Source organism: Phyllobates terribilis, unplaced genomic scaffold, assembly GCF_046119375.1.
Source record: "Phyllobates terribilis strain yellow unplaced genomic scaffold, ASM4611937v1 Scaffold_2__4_contigs__length_985480577, whole genome shotgun sequence".
NCBI classification, from domain to species: domain Eukaryota; kingdom Metazoa; phylum Chordata; class Amphibia; order Anura; family Dendrobatidae; genus Phyllobates; species Phyllobates terribilis.
In genome coordinates this window covers 904,764,753-904,782,574 of record NW_027362762.1, presented here as the reverse complement: position 1 = coordinate 904,782,574, position 17,822 = coordinate 904,764,753, and the positions used below count along the sequence as shown (strand labels likewise).

The 17,822-nt window shown below is 44.7% G+C and overlaps 1 protein-coding gene across 1 annotated transcript in view; it reads left to right on the top strand.

Moving 5' to 3' along the window:
- LIPI (lipase I) overlaps positions 1-17,822 on the top strand; it is an 88,337-nt gene that overhangs the window by 60,203 nt on the left and 10,312 nt on the right. The window contains exons 7-8 of the mRNA XM_073668236.1: positions 6,932-7,027; positions 10,524-10,635. Of these exons, the coding sequence (XP_073524337.1) occupies positions 6,932-7,027; positions 10,524-10,635 (208 nt within the window). The remainder of the gene's footprint in view (positions 1-6,931; positions 7,028-10,523; positions 10,636-17,822) is intronic.

Here is a 17,822-nt window from a genome sequence, read left to right as displayed (position 1 = left end):
CAAATCTACCATAAAGAGAAGACTGCATGAAAGTAAATACAGAGGGTTCACTGCACGGTGCAAGCCACTCATAAGCATCAAGAATAAAGAGGCTAGACTGGACTTTGCTAAAAAACATCTTAAAAAGCCAGCACAGTTCTGGGAGAACATTCTTTGGACAGATGAAACCAAGATCAGCCTCTACCAGAATGATGGAAAGAGAAAAGTATGGCAAAGGCATGGTACAGCTCATGATCCACAGCATACCACATCATCTGTAAAACACGACGGAGGCAGTGTGATGGCTTGGGCATGCATGGCTGCCAGTGGCACTGCGTCACTAGTGTTTATTGATGATGTGACACAGGACAGAAGCAGCCGAATGAATTCTGATGTATTCAGAGCCATACTGTGTGCTCAGATCCAGCCAAATGCAGCCAAACTGATTGGTCGTCGTTTCATAATACAGATGGACAATGACCCAAAACATAAAGCGAAAGCAACTCAGGAGTTTATTAAAGCAAAGAAGTGGAATATTCTTGAATGGCCAAGTCAGTCACCTGATCTCAACCCAATTGAACATGCATTTCACTAAACTTCAGACAGAAAGGCCCACAAACAAACAGCAACTGAAAACCACCGCAGTGAAGGCCTGGCAGAGCATCAAAAAGGAGGAAACACAGCGTCTGTTGATGTCCATGAGTTCAAGACTTCAGGCAGTCATTGCCAACAAAGGGTTTTCAACCAAGTACTAGAAATGAACATTTTATTTACAATTATTTAATCTGTCCAATTACTTTTGGTCCCTTTAAAAACAGGGTGGCACATATTAAGAAGCTGAAACTCCTAAACCCTTCATCCAATTTTAATGTGGATACCCTCAAATGAAAGCTGAAAGTCTGAACTTCAACTGCATCTGAATTGTTTTGTTTAAAATTCATTGTGGTAATGTCTAGAACCCAAATTAGAAAATGTTGTCTCTGTCCAAATATATATGGACCTAACTGTATATGATGGACTACTTGCTAGAGATGCGGTGCACCTTACGAAGACTGGAAAACGTGTATTTGGAAGTTGCCTTACTACACTCATCAGGAGAGCTTTAAAAACTAGAACAATGTGGGAAGGGAAGCAAAAGGCCAGAAAAAGCTATACAGATGACAAATACTATTGAGATCTCTGCTATTGGAAGTGGAAAGAAAGAACAAAGACAAAAAAATCTAAATAATAAAAAGATGGGAGGAAGAGAAATCAATCAAAAACTAAAATGTTTTTATACAAATGCACAAAGCATGGGCAACAAACAAGGAGAATTGGAACTACTAACGCAGGAAAAGGAATGTGATGTCATTAGAATCACTGAAACTTGGTGGGACGATACACATGATTGGAATACAAGGCTAAAAGGATACAACTTATTTGCAAGAAACAGACTTGATAAACGAGGAGGAGGTGTCGCTTTGTATGTTAGAAAAGCGTATATCTGCACAGAGATTGAAGCTTCAGAGACTGGGAGTTCTGTGGAAACTGTTTGGGTAAGAATACAAGGAGAGAACAACGGAAAGGACACCATTGTAGGCATTTACTACAGGCCACCTGGGCAAACTGAAGATATGGATGAACTCTTTATGTATCAAATGACCAAGTTCTCCCAAAAATATGACGTTGTGGTCATGGGAGATTTCAACTATCCAGACATTTGTTGGGAATCTCTCTCAAGTAAAACTAACAGGTCAAGCAAATTCTTATCCTCTCTTGCTGACAACTTTATCTTCCAAAAGGTAGGGGAGAAAACAAGGGGATCTGCTACTTTGGATCTAATCCTTATAAACAAGGAGGAAATGGTTGAGGAGGTAAAAGTGGCTGGGACCCTAGGAGGCAGCGATCATGCTATTATAGAATTTTGGATAACTAGGGGAGGAAGACATGTTAAGACTCAAGCTTCAAGGTTAGATTTCAGAAAGGCAGATTTTAAGCGACTCAGAAAGAGAATAGGAGGGATCCAATGGCTGGATGTTCTTAAGGACAAAAATGTCCAGGAAGGGTGGGACATTTTTAAAAATGAGATTCTCAAAGCACAATCGTTAAAAATTCCGAAAAGTAGGAAGAATGGGAAGCATTTAAGGAAACCCGGATGGATGAACACAGAACTTAAACACATGCTAAAAAGAAAGAAAGAAATGTTTTACAAATGGAAAGAGGGAGGCATATCTAAGGAAGATTGTAATGCAGTCTGCAGATCCTGCAGGGCACGTGTAAGGTTAGCTAAAGCTGACAATGAATTAAGGCTTGCAAGAGATATCAAAAGCAATAAAAAAGGATTTTGGGGGTATGTCAAAAGTAAAAGAAAAGTCAAAGATGCTATAGGATTTTTACAGGATGAAAATGGTGAAATGGTAAGAAAGGATGTTGAGAAGGCCGAACTTTTTAATTCCTATTTTGCATCAGTTTTCTCTTAGAAAGAAAATGTAACATCAACTGATCTTCACTGTCCTATCAAAGGAATAGAAGATTCTAGGTTATCTGTAAACAGAAAGATTGTGAGGGAATATTTAGCTAATGAGTTCAAGTCTCCAGGTCCAGATGAATTACACCCCAGAGTACTGAAGGAGATCGTAGAAGAAATTTTAGAACCACTCTCCATAATCTTTGAAAATTCTTGGAGAACAGGAGAAGTCCCAGAAGACTGGAGAAGAGCAAATGTTGTTCCTATCTTCAAAAGGGGGAAGAAGGTCGACCCAGGGAACTATAGTCCGGTGAGTCTGACTTCTATACCAGGAAAGATCTTTGAACAAATTATTAAACAACATGTATGTAAGTACCTGGATAAGAATGAAGTGATTAACCAGAGTCAGCATGGGTTTGTAACTAACAAGTCATGTCAGACTAACTTAATTTCCTTCTATGACAGAATCACTCGGTGGATCAGGGAAATGCTGTAGATATAGTATATCTTGACCTCAGCAAAGCATTTGACAAAGTATCTCACACCATCCTTATTGAAAAAATGACCAAGTATGGAATGGACAAGGCAACTGTTAGGTGGATTCATAACTGGCTTAGTGATCGGGCTCAAAGAGTGGTCGTAAATGGCTTCACATCCAGTTGGATGAATGTCTCAAGTGGGGTACCACAGGGCTTTGTCCTGGGACCTGTATTGTTCAACATCTTTATCAATGATTTAGATGAAGGAATTGAGGGTAAACTGATTAAATTTGCTGATGACACAAAGCTAGGAGGGATAGCTAATACTAGAGAAGAGAGAGAGAGGATTCAAAAAGACCTAAATAAACTGGAGCAGTGGGCAGCAACTAACAGAATGGGCAATAAAAATGAAAAAAAGCATATACAGAATGGGAGGAATAGAGCTAAGCAACAGCACATGTGAAAAAGACTTAGGTATACTAATAGATCATAGACTGAGCATGAGTCAACAGTGTGATGCAGCAGCAAAAAAGGCAAATACAATTCTGGGATGTATTTACAGAAGCATTCAGTCTAGATCACGTGAAGTCATTATCGGACTTTACTCCTCTTTGGTCAGACCTCATCTGGAATACTGTGTCCAGTTTTGGGCACCACATTTTAAAAAAGACATTGACAAACTGGAGCAAGTTCAGAGAAGAGCGACCAGAATGGTGACCGGTCTGCAAACCATGTCCTATGAGGAACGCTTACAGGATTTGGGAATGTTTAGCTTGCAAAAAAGAAGAAGACTTGAGAGGTGACTTAATAGCTGTCTACAAATATGTCAAGGGCTGTCACATTGTAGAAGATTCATCTTTATTCTCATTTGCACAAGGAAAGACTAGAAGCAATGGGATGAAACTGAATGGGAGGAGACACAGATTAGATATTAGAAAAAACTTTTTGACAGTTAGGATGATCAATGAGTGGAACAGGCTGCCACGAGAGGTGGTGAGTTCCCCTTCAATGGACGTCTTCAAACAGAGGCTGGACAGATATCTGTCTGGGATGATTTAGTAAAGAATATTTATACCATGTTAGCCAGTAGATAGAACAATGTTGGAATCTGAGAGTCCTCAGTGGTTGATACCTTTTAATGGCTAACTGAAAAGATGGTAAACATAGCAAGCTTTCGAGACAACTCAGGTCTCTTCTTCAGGCTAATAATGACACCAAATCTGAAAACACATACATATGTACATAGGCCAAAGAAAAAAAAAAAAAAAAAAAAAGGAAAAAAAATCAGTGCCATGTGCTGTTGTAAATACGACAAGTGACGTAAAGCAGAGTCAGGCTAGGGAGGGGGAGAGGAGCTGGGAAAGTTAAAGCAAGATTCTAAGATAGGCGGAACAAATTGTATTATTGGTATATGGTTAGTAACCTGTGGAGATCTGAAAATACTTAAGTGAGTTGTGGAAAGCGATAAATCAAAGCAAGAGAGTTCACATACATGTCAAAAGTTCATTGAGATGATGAATCTGAGATGATTTAGTGAATCCTGCTTTGAGGGGGGGGGGGGGGGGGGGGTTGGACCAGATGACCCAGGAGGTCCCTTCCAACTCTACCATTCTATGATTCTATGAAATGTCAGATTTTTTTCTCAAACCGAGCTAGTCTGAGTAAAGAATTGCTGTAAGCTTACGTCTTATCCAATTATTGGATCGCACTCGGCCATGCAAGTCAGTGAGCCTGTGGAAAACATCGGACTGCACTTGAGAGATCTCTGTGCAGTCTGATTTCCATGGACTGACACAATCAAAAGACAACTGATAGGGAATGTAGATTGTGAGCCCCAATGGGGACAGTGCCGATAATGTCTGTAAATTGCCTGAATTGTAAAGCGCTGCGGAATATGTTGGCGCTATTTAAATAAAAAGATTATTATTATTAATGTAAAAGATGGAGACATTTTTTTCTCCATCTTCTCCTCATTCGAGAGAATATGATCCCACTATGATCATACTCTGATCAAAGTCTGCACCTGCCCTTAGACTAAAAGAGTTTCGTGCTTCCCTTTATACAGTCATACAGCTAAAAGGGTTATCGGGTCTGTAAAATTGTTTAGAAAATGCTCATAATGGGTTTATGGGTCATGTAGATATGTATATACAAACACTAGGCAATAGCACTCTGCAAACATTTAATAAATTAATTCCATTATTACTACCTGCATTAAAATGTGATGTTCATTTTGCACATTTCGATAAAAGTGTGTGAGCCCATCTGCCAGTGACAAAGCTGCCTCTACAGAGTCCCCTCTCTCTGTGCCCTGACTTCAAATGAGTTGATGAGCATAGTTGGGTGGATAAGGGTGCAAGATCATGGAGGTAGCCGCACCCCGAATGCACAATGTTAAAATATAGAAATTGATTAGCTTATCCTGGAGTTTTGGATGAATACACAGGGGCAAGTACACTGTGGCAGTCATGCAAACATATATATGCTAACACTATGCAGCAGCACCCTGAAAACATTATATGCATGATTTACAATAATGCATCACACGTAAAAACTTAAGGTTCTTAATGCACATTCTGATCAAAGTGTGTGAGTCAATATGCCAGCGACAAGGAAAACCTTTTCAGATTGCACCCTATAAGGGTCAATAGGTTAGTCTGGGCATTATCCGGTGTTGAATAGGACTTTTTTTTGCCCATTCTGAGCATTTTGTAAGAAAAAAAATTTACATTCAGGCAGTCCGTTGCCACCAAAAAAAGGAATTCATTAAATAATGCATTATTCGACTATCTTGGCCCTCTGGCCCTGCCCAGTGTTCCCTATGGTCAGTCTTCTAAAGTAATTTTGACGTAAGTTTGACTAATGAAAATATACAACATTGATCTGTGTTGGCAACAAGTACTAGCGGATCGCTTCTCAAATTTAGTGTCTTCGCCAAATTTTCCCCAAAATTTTTGATTTGCACCAAATAAATTTGCCATAAATTGAATGTTCCTTATTATGCTCTCTCTAGACCACAGAGCATAAAAAATGTAAGATATAAAAACAAAAAAAAAACCTAATACTCACCTCACCTCTTACCTCTCCCGCTGCTCACTGTCCGCATTTCCGGCCTTTTCACCACAGACGAGGAGTCTGGCCCAATCACTACTCGTTGTAAGATCGCGTTGCACGTGGTGACATGGCATCGTCGTGACCTTATGACCCCGAGTCCTGGTCGCAGCCCATAGTGCTGGCCTATAGTGAAGATGCTGAAGATGTGGCGCATGAAGGTAGAAAGAGAACTGGAAGGTGGGCAGGGAGCAGCAGGGCAGCTAGATAGGTGAACGATGAGGTGAGTATTACTTTTTTTTTATTTTTATTTTTTTACCATTTTCTGGCCCTATATGAATCTTCAAAATGACAGCTGGGCATTGAACCGCGAATTTAAGGAAATTGGACTCCAACCCGTTCTTCTGCGGATTGTTCCACTCATCTCTAGTACTAATAAATAAAGTCAGTGATATTTTTTTTGCATTCAAATAGAGGTGAGTCTTCTTACGATAACCACCATGCACGCCTCAGCGATGGTACCTAAGCCCCAAAAAAGCAGCCTCGTTGGTCAATAGGGGCAGTCCTCTGTTCAATGTCCTCATCTTTTACCCAGAATGGAGAGTGGCAATAAAGTTCATCTCTTTCCCTAGAAGATAAGGAAAGATCTGTGCATTAGATACATTTTATAAAATAATTGTGTAATGCTTCATTTCTCCTGTGGTGGCACTGCAGGTAAACGTAACACTTTCTATAGGGTTACCACCGAGCTGATCACTGATCGATGAGGATCCTCAAAGCAACATAACCTGTGATCATTTTCTTTTTGTGAACTATTTCTAATAAAAAGGGTTTGCGAAGAAATTGGAGGACTCCCTCTAAAACCAATATTTTCTTTTCTGGATCTCCTTTATTTTTGTTGGTGATTATACGATGCTCTTGACGTAGATTGCGATCCACTGTGCAGCTAATGGCTTTGCTCTTGTATTTGTTACAGGTTTTTATGCTGATAAGTGGAGAGATTATCTGGTGGCGAAGAATCCTCCAGTGACGAAAGCTTTTTTTGATACGGCTTCGATGAAACCATTTTGCAGTGAGTGAAATTGAATTTGCATAAAATAAAAGCTGTCAGACTGAGATAATAGTGGCTTGGGGAAGTCGGCGACATTTGCTTGGAACGCTAATTGCTTTAGACTGAACAATGTGAGCCGTGAATAATGATGAGAAGAAGGGCTGCTCAGGGTACAGGTTTTGTCTCTTGTTTTGGCCTAATTCTTTGTTGTAGCCGAGTTGGGGCTGATCCTCGCCCTTCAGACATGGATTTCTTTTCACCGTGGGACCTATTTAAATATTGTTGTGTGGTCAAAGCCCAGAGCCGCTTTTGTTCTCTTGGTTGTGCACTGATCTTTCATCTTTTCCATGCTGCAGGGGCGTACAAAACAGAATTATGCCCGCCACTCGAGGGACTGACTGAGCCCGCATGTCTCTTACAACAAAGCGAACAAGTGAACAACTTGACCTTGATTTTGTGAAAATGCAGTAAACATACAAATATAATTACAGAAAGCAAGGAAAGAGGCTTGCAGAAGTAAGCCGCCTCTAAGACGCTAATGCATGGGCACTAATCATTCAATGAATGGATAATAAGTCAGCTCAAGAAGTAGCATTATGTTCTACATAAAGGATTTCTACACGAGACATGTATAAGATGGTGAACACATACAAGGCGTTTACATTCCATGTGGGATGGACAGTATGGCATAGGGTGGCATCCAGGAGTAAGATTCATTCATAGGGAATAGATAAAGGGTTATTCCAAAAATAAAACAGATCACTTACTGATCACTTTGGGCCTGACCCTGAAGGGCCCTGAAAACTTGGGTACCAGACTAACCATCTTGAATGGAGCAGTGTTGTGAATACTCTTCCTCCACTTTATTCATTGTCTATGGTACTGCTGGAAATAGTGTAGCGCTGGGCTCATCATTCTCCATCATAGACAATGGAGAGAGCAGAAGTATTGCATGATACGTTTTGCTCCATTAAAGGGGTTCTCCAGGCTTGGGGCTCAAGTCTGCAGTCACTCTATCTGAATACAGATTTGTGAATCCTCAAAACACACACAGTGTTCAATGCCGGGATTCTCTCATGCTGGTTGTGCAAGTATATGATTTGCACACATCCAGCCACATTCCCTCTAGAAGTGTCCAACCTCACTCAATTCACTTGTATCGAGCAAGGCTGCGCAAGTCTAGTCAGCATGTGACCACATGTATGCAAATCATATAGTTGCGGTCACGTGCCCACCTCCTCCCTGAGCCAGCACCAGAGAATCCTGACAGCACACACAATGTGCGCTTCGAGCAGTCACGACTCTGAAATCAGAGAGAGTGACTGTAGACTTGAGCCCCAATCATGCACAACCCCTTTAGAGATGGCTGATCTCAGGAGGTCCCAGCGGTCAGAACCCCAGCGGGGTAACTTAACATTTTGGGAATTACCCTTTAAATTAACATGGTTGCATTTTCCCTGGAACAGCTCCAGATCTGTGTATGGGTTGTGTTTGGTATTCCAAGTCAGTTCCATTAAACAGGTTAAAGCTGAGCTGCAATAATTCACACAGCATGAGGATAGGTTTGATGCTGCTTTCAGAAAGCACAGCCATGTTGTACTATCTCTGGCCGCACTATTTTGTTAAATTCTTGTATTTTCTTCATTGAGCTCTACATAAAAGGTGTGTACATAGGAAGGTGATGAAGCCCTGCTGAGCCAAGGCAGATGCGTAACACAGTTTTATTAACATGAATCCATATAGTAAAGACTTCAGCTACAATAGGCATATATTTAGTTAAAGAGGTTGTCCACTACTTTAATATTGATGAACTATCCCAAAGATAGGTCATCAGTGTCTGATCGGCCAGGGTCAGACACCCGACACCCCCGCGATCAGTGTCGGCGGCTGCCATCCGGAAGTACTCACTTGCCAATCTGCTTCATCTACTTGTTTTAGCTAGGGCTTGGTACCGCACATCTGCTTCCTATTCAAAGCAATAGGAGGCGGATGTGTAGTTCTAAGACTCGGCCACTACATGTAGAAGGAGCAGCTCGGCAAGTGAATAATTCCGGCCGGCAGCCGCTGACACTGATAACAGCTGATCGCGGGGGTGCCGGGTGTCGGACCCCAGCCGATCAGACATTGATGACCTATCCTAAAGATAGATCATCAATGTAAAAGTAGTGGACAACCTCTTTAAGTCACAAGGGAATGCACAATTTTGTTGCACAAATGGAATTCTGTATGATAACAGAATTAATAAGGGAAAGACCATTATCCAAGGGAATACGTACCATAGAGGAAGGCCATGAAGCTGTTATACTACTTTTCCACAGGCATTACAAATAAAGTAATGTAGACAGCGCTGCAGCTGATCAGTAAACTTAGCAGCTTGTGCGAGCTACACATGCACTGCTGAGGTCAGTGTTTGGCTGCAGCGCTGTTGATGTGACACCAGCACTGCAGTCAGACAACAGAGTTCAAGGGCAATGGCAGAGACTCAGGGCTGGATCCCGGGACGGTAAGTATTTGTTTTTTATAACTACCGCAGCAAATAGAAAGTTTTCTGAAAAGGAACAACCACTTTAAATGCATGTATTTGGGGCTAAAAAATATTTTTGCAATTTTTTTTTTCCTAAAACTTTTGCACCATTGGGCTCTTGTAGGCTCTTTGTTTTACTACCCATCCAACTGTGATGTGGTCTCTGGTTATAAATCAGCTGAAAAGAACTGAGAAAAATATTACTAGAAAAGTCACAAAGTCCCTGTCAGACCGTGATCGGTGGTTGGCTTTTGGATTCTCAGTTAAACCATTCTGCAGTCAACAAAGTCAGTGCAACATAGAGGCTACATAAGGCAAACGGTGCAAAAATGTTAATGAAACCCAATTGGAAATATGGATTTTAGCCCCAATAACATGAATTGAAGTGAAAAAAATCCTACCCAATGGTGAATAATTTTGAGCCTGAACTGTAGAATTTGGCTTTCATTAGGATAGACCATCAAAGCAGGATCAGTGTTCATCCAACCCTCAGGGCTGGCACTGTTCATCATATGTCTGTGTATCAGCTAGAATAGAAGGGGGCTGACCGCTATTGAGATGAGCCAGTCAGCCTATAAGTGGGTCCTCTGGTACTTCAGAATCTCCATAGAGATTGCTGGCAAATTTGACCATATGTGAAAAAGTTCATGAGTGAGGCAGCAACATTGGCATAACTTGAAGCAGCTTGTGGCCTCCAATGCAAAATCTCCAACAAGTCCCAAAATAATCCTGGGTCTTTAATATAGTCTGCTCAAAGGGACATTTTTGGCCAGGTGCCATTGTAACCACTGCACCCACTAGTTACACCACTGGGCAGTGAGGTTATTTGGTTCATGATATGTTAATGTGTTGGGGCCAAGAATTGTAATGCTGCTTTTGAGTATGTGTGGTTTATCTTTGTCTTCTTCTCAAGTATAAAGTCTAGATGATATTACTGTTCAGTACATGTTAGATTAGTCAATAACTATGAGTTTGTGTCTTTTTCTATTTTAGTATTCCACTATTTTTTGGACTTTATCACATTAAATGCTAAACCACATAGTGGATATATCACTATTAAACTTGTGTCTACATCCGGAAATGTTACGGAATCAAAGCTTGACCAGTAAGTATAATTAATGGTATAATACCAGTATTGCACCTCATGGAAGTCAATTGTTTTCATAGTTTAGTTCAAGCTATGAGGATGAAGTGATACTCTGGGTAAAAGTACAAATGCAGCTATTGCCTAAAGTGAAGTCATCATCCCCAACCCTAAAGTCTCACCTGGTGGTCTTGATGATGTGTAGTGTAGGTGCATTAAAATACTTACCAATCGTAGTCTGCCCCGGTTTCCAGCACCACTCTGGTCCTTTTTCAACTCGTGTGACTTCTATTCTGTCTCGCCGGATCACGGTGGAATTTATGTGTGAACTGGAAGTCTATGGAGCCTTGTTATGATCCTCCATAGATATACACTGTAAAAACAACTTCACAGATGACGCAGTGTGATCCGGCGAGTCTGAATTAAAGTCTTGCAAGTTGGAAAAGGACCAGAGTGGTTCTGGCAACTGAGAAAGACACCGATTGGTAAATATTTTAATGCACCTACACTACACACATCCATTGCTCAAAAAAATAAAGGGAACACTTAAACAACAGAATATAACTCCAAGTAAATCAAACTTCTGTGAAATCACACTGTCCACTTAGGAAGAAACACTGATTGACAATCAATTTCACATGCTGTTGTGCAAATGGAATAGACAATAGATGGAAATTATTGGCAATTATCAAGACACCCTCAATAAAGGAGTGGTTCTGCAGGTGGGGACCACAGACTACATCTCAGTACCAATGCTTTCTGGCTGATGTTTTGGTCAATTTTGAATGTTGGTTGTGCTTTCACACTCGTGGTAGCATGAGACGGACTCTACAACCCACAGAAGTTGCTCAGGTAGTGCAGCTCATCCAGAATGGCACATCAATGCGAGCTGTGGCAAGAAGCTGTGTCTGTCAGCGTAGTGTCCAGAGGCTGGAGGCGCTACCAGGAGACATGGAGGGGGCCGTAGGAGGGCAACAACCCAGCAGCAGGACCACTACCTCCGCCTTTGTGCAAGGAGGAACAGGAGGAGCACTGCCATAGCCCTGCAAAATGACCTCCAGCAGGCCACAAATGTGCATGTGTCTGCACAAACGGTTAGAATCCGACTCCATGAGGGTGGTATGAGGGCCCGACGTCCACAGATAGGGGTTGTGCTCATAGCCCAACACCGTGCAGGACGCTCGGCATTTGCCACAGAACACCAGGATTGGCAAAGTTGCCACTGGCGCCCTGTGCTCTTCACAGATGAAACCTGGTTCCCACTGAGCACATGTGACAGACGTGACAGAGTCTGGAGACGCCGTGGAGAGCGATCTGCTGCCTGCAACATCCTTCAGCACCGGTTTGGCAGTGGGTCAGTAATGGTGTGGGGTGGCATTTCTTTGGAGGGCCGCACAGCCCTCCATGTGCTCGCCAGAGGTAGCCTGACTGCCATTAGGTACCGAGATGAGATCCTCAGAGCCCTTGTGAGACCATATGCTGGTGCGGTTGGCCCTGGGTTCCTCCTAATGCAGGACAATGCCAGACCTCATGTGGCTAGAGTGTGTCAGCAGTTCCTGCAAGATGAAGGCATTGAAGCTATGGACTGGCCTGCCCGTTCTCCAGACCTGAATCCGATTGAGCACATCTGGGACATCATGTCTCACTCCATCCACCAACGTTGCACCACAGACTGTCCAGGAGTTGGCGAATGCTTTAGTCCAGGTCTGGGAGGAGATCCCACAGGAGACCATCCGCAACCTCATCAGGAGCATGCCCAGGCGTTGTAGGGAGGTCATACAGGCACGTGGAGGCCACACACAATACTGAGCCTCATTTTGACTTGTTTTAAAGACATTACATCAAAGTTGGATCAGCCTGTAGTGTGTTTTTCCACTTTAATTTTGGGGGTGACTCCAAATCCAGGCCTCCATTGGTTAATATATTTGATTTCCATTGATGATTTTTGTGTGATTTTGTTGTCAGCGCATTCAACTTTGTACAGAACAAAGTATTCAATGAGAATATTTCATTCATTCAGATCTAGGAGGTGTTATTTGAGTGTTCCCTTTATTTTTTTGAGCAGTGTATGTAGAAGGGGTTAACATTTTTTGTTAGTGGTTCTTTAATGTACATTTGTTTATCTGAAGTGCAAAGATGACAGATTTCATACCAGTTAGTTTGTATTCTTGTGTGTAAAGTTGTACAATAATTATTGCATATTAATGATTATTGAGTTTTTCCTCCTGTATTCACTGTAAGCAATACTGTAATTCTACAGTAATATGACAGTAAACTGACAGACTGGTTGCTAGGAATGATGAGTGTGACAACCACATTAATGAGGCTGTCGTTATTAAGCATTGTGTCCCAAGCTACCAGTCTGACCCCAGTAACTCACATATGGATTTATAGGATATTTATAGGATATATAGTAGGTAGGAGAGAAAAGGATGCAGCCCACTGTAGAAGATAAGCTTTGTCATTCCCAATCTCAGGCTGCTATATTATTTATATTTTTCTGTTTGTTACACTTTACTCCCTTATGTTCAATTCATTTTTATACTCTATAACAAGCATGACACTGTCTTAAGTTTTTGAAAGGTAAAATATGACTTGTGTATATTTTAATAACCATAATGACCATTAATGTGTAGACCTGGGGAAACTCTTGCGGGATTGGCAGTCATGGAGTACATTGTTAGACCTCTGACTGTTGTAGCTACCCATCGGCACCCTACGATTGATCGTTCTCTCAGTCTATACTCCTAGATGTCGTGATAGCTATTGACCTCGGATCTAAGGACGTACAAGGTCAAGCTGCAGTTTATGTAGACTTGCATTAATGCACCACTCCAGCATTTTTTTCATTGCATCGCTGGAGTGGTGCTATTAATGCAAGAACCCTGTATCTAATATTATACTCATCCCCCGCCGTCTTCAGCTCCTCTCGGCTCCCCTCCGGTCCCGCGGCGCCATCTTGTGACCGCAGCTTCTGACTGACTGGAAGTCACACGTAATGTAATAGTTACAAGCTCTCAATATAAGTCCGAGAGCCAGAACGATTCTCTCATAGACTTGTATTGAAAAGTGACCTCCGCTCACAAACTGCTCGAGACCGACCAAAGCAGCGCTGATGAAGACGGCGGCAGGTAAGCATAAGACTAGGGGTAAGGAACTTGCATAAGTAGCACCACTCCAGTGCTGTAATAATAAAAAAACACTGGAGTGGTGCTTTAAGTGGAAAGAGGTTAACTGGTAGTTTTGTTATCTCTATAGATTCTGATAGTCCATTTTTGTGTTACAATATGATATACATACATATATACACGCACAGGAGCAGGCATGCTGGTGTGTCACCCTGACCTGGATGCCACAAGTGTAATTAAAGCTGTGTCTGAGAGCAAGGGGGAGGTTCTCTAGTCAGGGGAACATTAGCATGCAATGCCTCCTGTCTCAGGCCAGTAGGGGGAGCAGGCTGCCCCTATAAAAGCTGGTACTGAGGGCAGGGTTAGCGAGAACTGGACGACCTATCTGAGGATTCAGGTCCCAGAGCAGAGAGGGACAGTTGTGTTGCACCTAAGAGGAAGTGTGGCAGGAGGAGAGCCACAAGCCAGAGACAAGAGGCGAAGAGAGCCTGTCTTGGCAGAGAAAAGACTTAACTTTACCAGACTTTGGTGTCTGAGGCTGGAAGGATTCCACATCCCCCAGCAGAGAACCAGTCTGCAAGGGACTGTACTTTCCTTGGCCTAAGAAGCCTGGAGGTCCTGCCACAACCGAAGGGACCAGTAAAGCCGTACAAGACTGGAAGCAGAAAGGAACCCACGTCGCAGGCCATACAGGTGAGAATACACGGAAAGCTCGGAAACGTGGGCTGTTACCCTATCAGGAGGAGATAGCCAGAAGGAGCACAGAAAGCACGGTAGGCCTACACCCTCACCCTGACCAGGGCCAATTTCCCCGTTGCTCTTAGACATCCAGTTCCCCTCCTAGCCGGGACTGTGTGTGGGTCAATTTACCTGTTTTAGTAAAGACCCTGGACTGCAACCTGTTGTCTGTGTGCTCCTTGCTCCTCCAGCACTACCAGCACTGGGACTCTCACTACCATCACTCCCACCATCCACTACACTGCCCTGGGGCCGCACTCTTCCCGTGGGGAGTCACACCATCCCAGCTGCACACTTCATCAGCCCCAGCGGTCTGCCTTGCAGCGGCGGTACCTAATGACCGCAAATCCACGGGTGGCGTAGTCGGACATTATCAGCAGAACATAGCAGACTACCATTGGCCTGACCACCCTGAGCCACGGAACCGGGTTGCCACTACTACTCCCATCGTTTCCCTAATTGCCCGGATCCGAGTGCCCCACGGCCCAGGGGGCGAGTCAGCTTTGGCGTAGTCGGCAGGATTTCGTGCCCGCAACCACCGGGTACTGCGTGCCTGAAAAAGACTTTTGTAACTTACCTGTGGCGAAGTTTCCCGCCGTCCGGAGTCGTTTCCCGCCATCCGGAGCCGATTCCCGCCATCAGACGCCATCTTGGACCTTTTCCCGCCGTCTTCTGCCGTCTTCCCGCCATCCGCAGCTGCTTCCCGCCATCGGACGCCATCTTCAGGACGCCGCGCGGGAAGAAGAGGGGCGTGGACGTCAAAACCGCCCGAGATCCGAAGCTCCGCCCCACGCACCGACGCTGCGCAAGGTCCTGGAAGGGAGAGACAGCGACGCTGACGTCATCAGGACGCGACGCCAGGTCCTCGTCCATAGCAGCAGCAGCAGCGGAGCCGCGGCCTACAAAAGAGGATCGTCGGAAGGTAGGCCACGCTTAACTAGGGGGGAGGAAGATGTCGGACACAGAGGCCCCCACTACCACCAACTCAGCTGCAGCAGCGGTGATGCCCTTTTCCCTGCCCTACATCCCTGGAGCGGCCTGGCTGCCCAAGTACTCAGGGGAGCCCCATGCCCTAACTGACTTCAAGGAAAGGCTATACAGTTTGTTCCACGTTTACTCCCTGACAGAGGAACAGAAGGTCAGCATATTAACAGGGCAGTTAACTGGTGCAGCCCAGAGGGAGGTAAAATCATGGCCCACTGAGGAGAAAAGGACTGTGAAGGGTATTCTGGCCCGGCTGCGGGGTACCTTTGACACACGTACCTCCGCTGAAATTAAAATGAGGTTCTATGGGTGTAAGCAGCGGGCACAGGACAGCATCAGAGACTATGCCCTAAATCTACAGGAAGCCTTGAGGGCTATTCAACAAACTGACCCTGGCAGTGTGCAGGACACCGATAAGCTGCTAACAGAACAATTCATAGAGGGTCTGCTGTCTAGCGCCCACAGGGCCCAACTGCGCCTCATGTTCTTTCAGAACCCCGACCTGACCTTTGCCCAATTTAAGGACAGGGCCATAAGGGTGCTCCGTGAATCTGCAACCAGTGGCGCTATAAACCCCCGGCGCCCTGCTATCACCTACCACCAGGAGGCGGCGCCCTCCTCTATGGACTCCATGGAGGCTGATGCACAGGCCCTGAACCAAGCCCCGTCGAAAGGCCTGCACCACCAAGTCCAGGAGCTGACCAGGAGCGTCGCGGCGTTGACCAGGACCGTCCAGGCGTTGCAAGTGGACCCGTCAAGACCCATCGAGCTGGCTTCAAGTCCGGAGGATGTCCCGTGGCGTCGACAGAGGAGGATCCCGTCGTTCCGAGGGAGGCCCACAGACCGCTACGCAGAGGATGGACAGCCCATTTGCCGTCGATGCAACCAGCCCGGACACATTTCCAGGTACTGTAATTTAAGCGGGTCCTACCTGGGGCAGAGGGCCGACCCCCAGGCATAAGATCACCAGGCCCTTATAATTGGCATCATAAGTACGTTGGGGGGTGCCCGGTTTTACCCGTGGTGCTGGACGGTATCCCCATGAGCGCCTTGCTGGATACTGGGTCGCAAGTAACCACAATCCCTTATGTACTTTTTAAGCAGTATTGGACTGATGCTGATATCACACGGTATCCAGACAGTAACTTGAGCATCATCGCCAGTAATGGCTTACCCGTGCCGCAGATGGGGTTCAAGGAGATGACCATTAAAATTGGTAAAGTTGAACTGCCGGCACAGGGAGTAATTGTTGTGGACATTGACCGTCATGAAAGTCACCCTAAAATAACTGTGGGTACTAACATAATTGAAAATGGTCTTTCAGAAGTAATTGTAATTCTACAACAGGTGGCGGTGAATGCTAGTTCCAGCCAACAGAGAGTCCTCAACAAGGAGATAAAAGCCCTGATGAGACGGCAGCAGGTAGAACTGTCTGGTGGTGAGATCGGTAGCGTAAGACTGAGTGACCCATTCCCCATTTCCATGCCTCCTAAAAGTGAAATGATGATCTGGTGTCGGACTGCAATCGGGTTGAGAGGTAGAGACTACCAAGCCATGGTAGAACCTGTGTACTCAGACAGCAGGCCCACCATTTTGACAGCCCGGGGGGTGGTTGATGTCCGTCATGGGAGGGTGCCGCATCCTCAACATTGGGGAGAGGGAAGTACACTTACCCAGGTACGCTACACTCGCCAAACTGTTTGTCGTCGAACACAAAGCTATCAGGGCCGTGGAACCCTTGCCTCCATCTCCTCAGGCGGAGGGTAATGGCTCCCAGAAACAAAAGGAGGACTGGTGCCAGAAACTCCATGTGGGTGCTGACTCCACTCCCCTGCACCAAAAACAAGGAGTCTACCGGGTGGTACAAGAGTACGAGAGAGTCTTTAGTAAGCACCCGCTAGACTTCGGCAGAGTAAAGGGGATAGAACACCACATCCCCACAGGGAGCCACCCACCAATAAAAGAGAGACACAGGCCTGTACCCCCAGCACATTATCAGAACGCAAAGGGCATGCTAAGAGAGATGAAAGAAGCTGGGGTCATTAGAGACAGCTGTAGCCCCTGGGCAGCCCCTTTGGTTCTGGTCAAAAAGAAAGACGGCACCATGAGAATGTGCGTGGACTATAGACAAATCAACCGTATCACCCACAAAGACGCATATCCGCTGCCTAGAATAGAGGAGTCTTTAGCCGCACTAAAATGAGCTAACTTCTTTTCTACTTTGGACCTTACTAGCGGGTACTGGCAGGTTCCTGTGGCAGAGGCTGACAAGGAGAAGACCGCCTTCACAACCCCGATGGGACTGAGCGAATTCAACTGTATGCCTTTCGGGCTCTGCAACGCACCAGGGACCTTCCA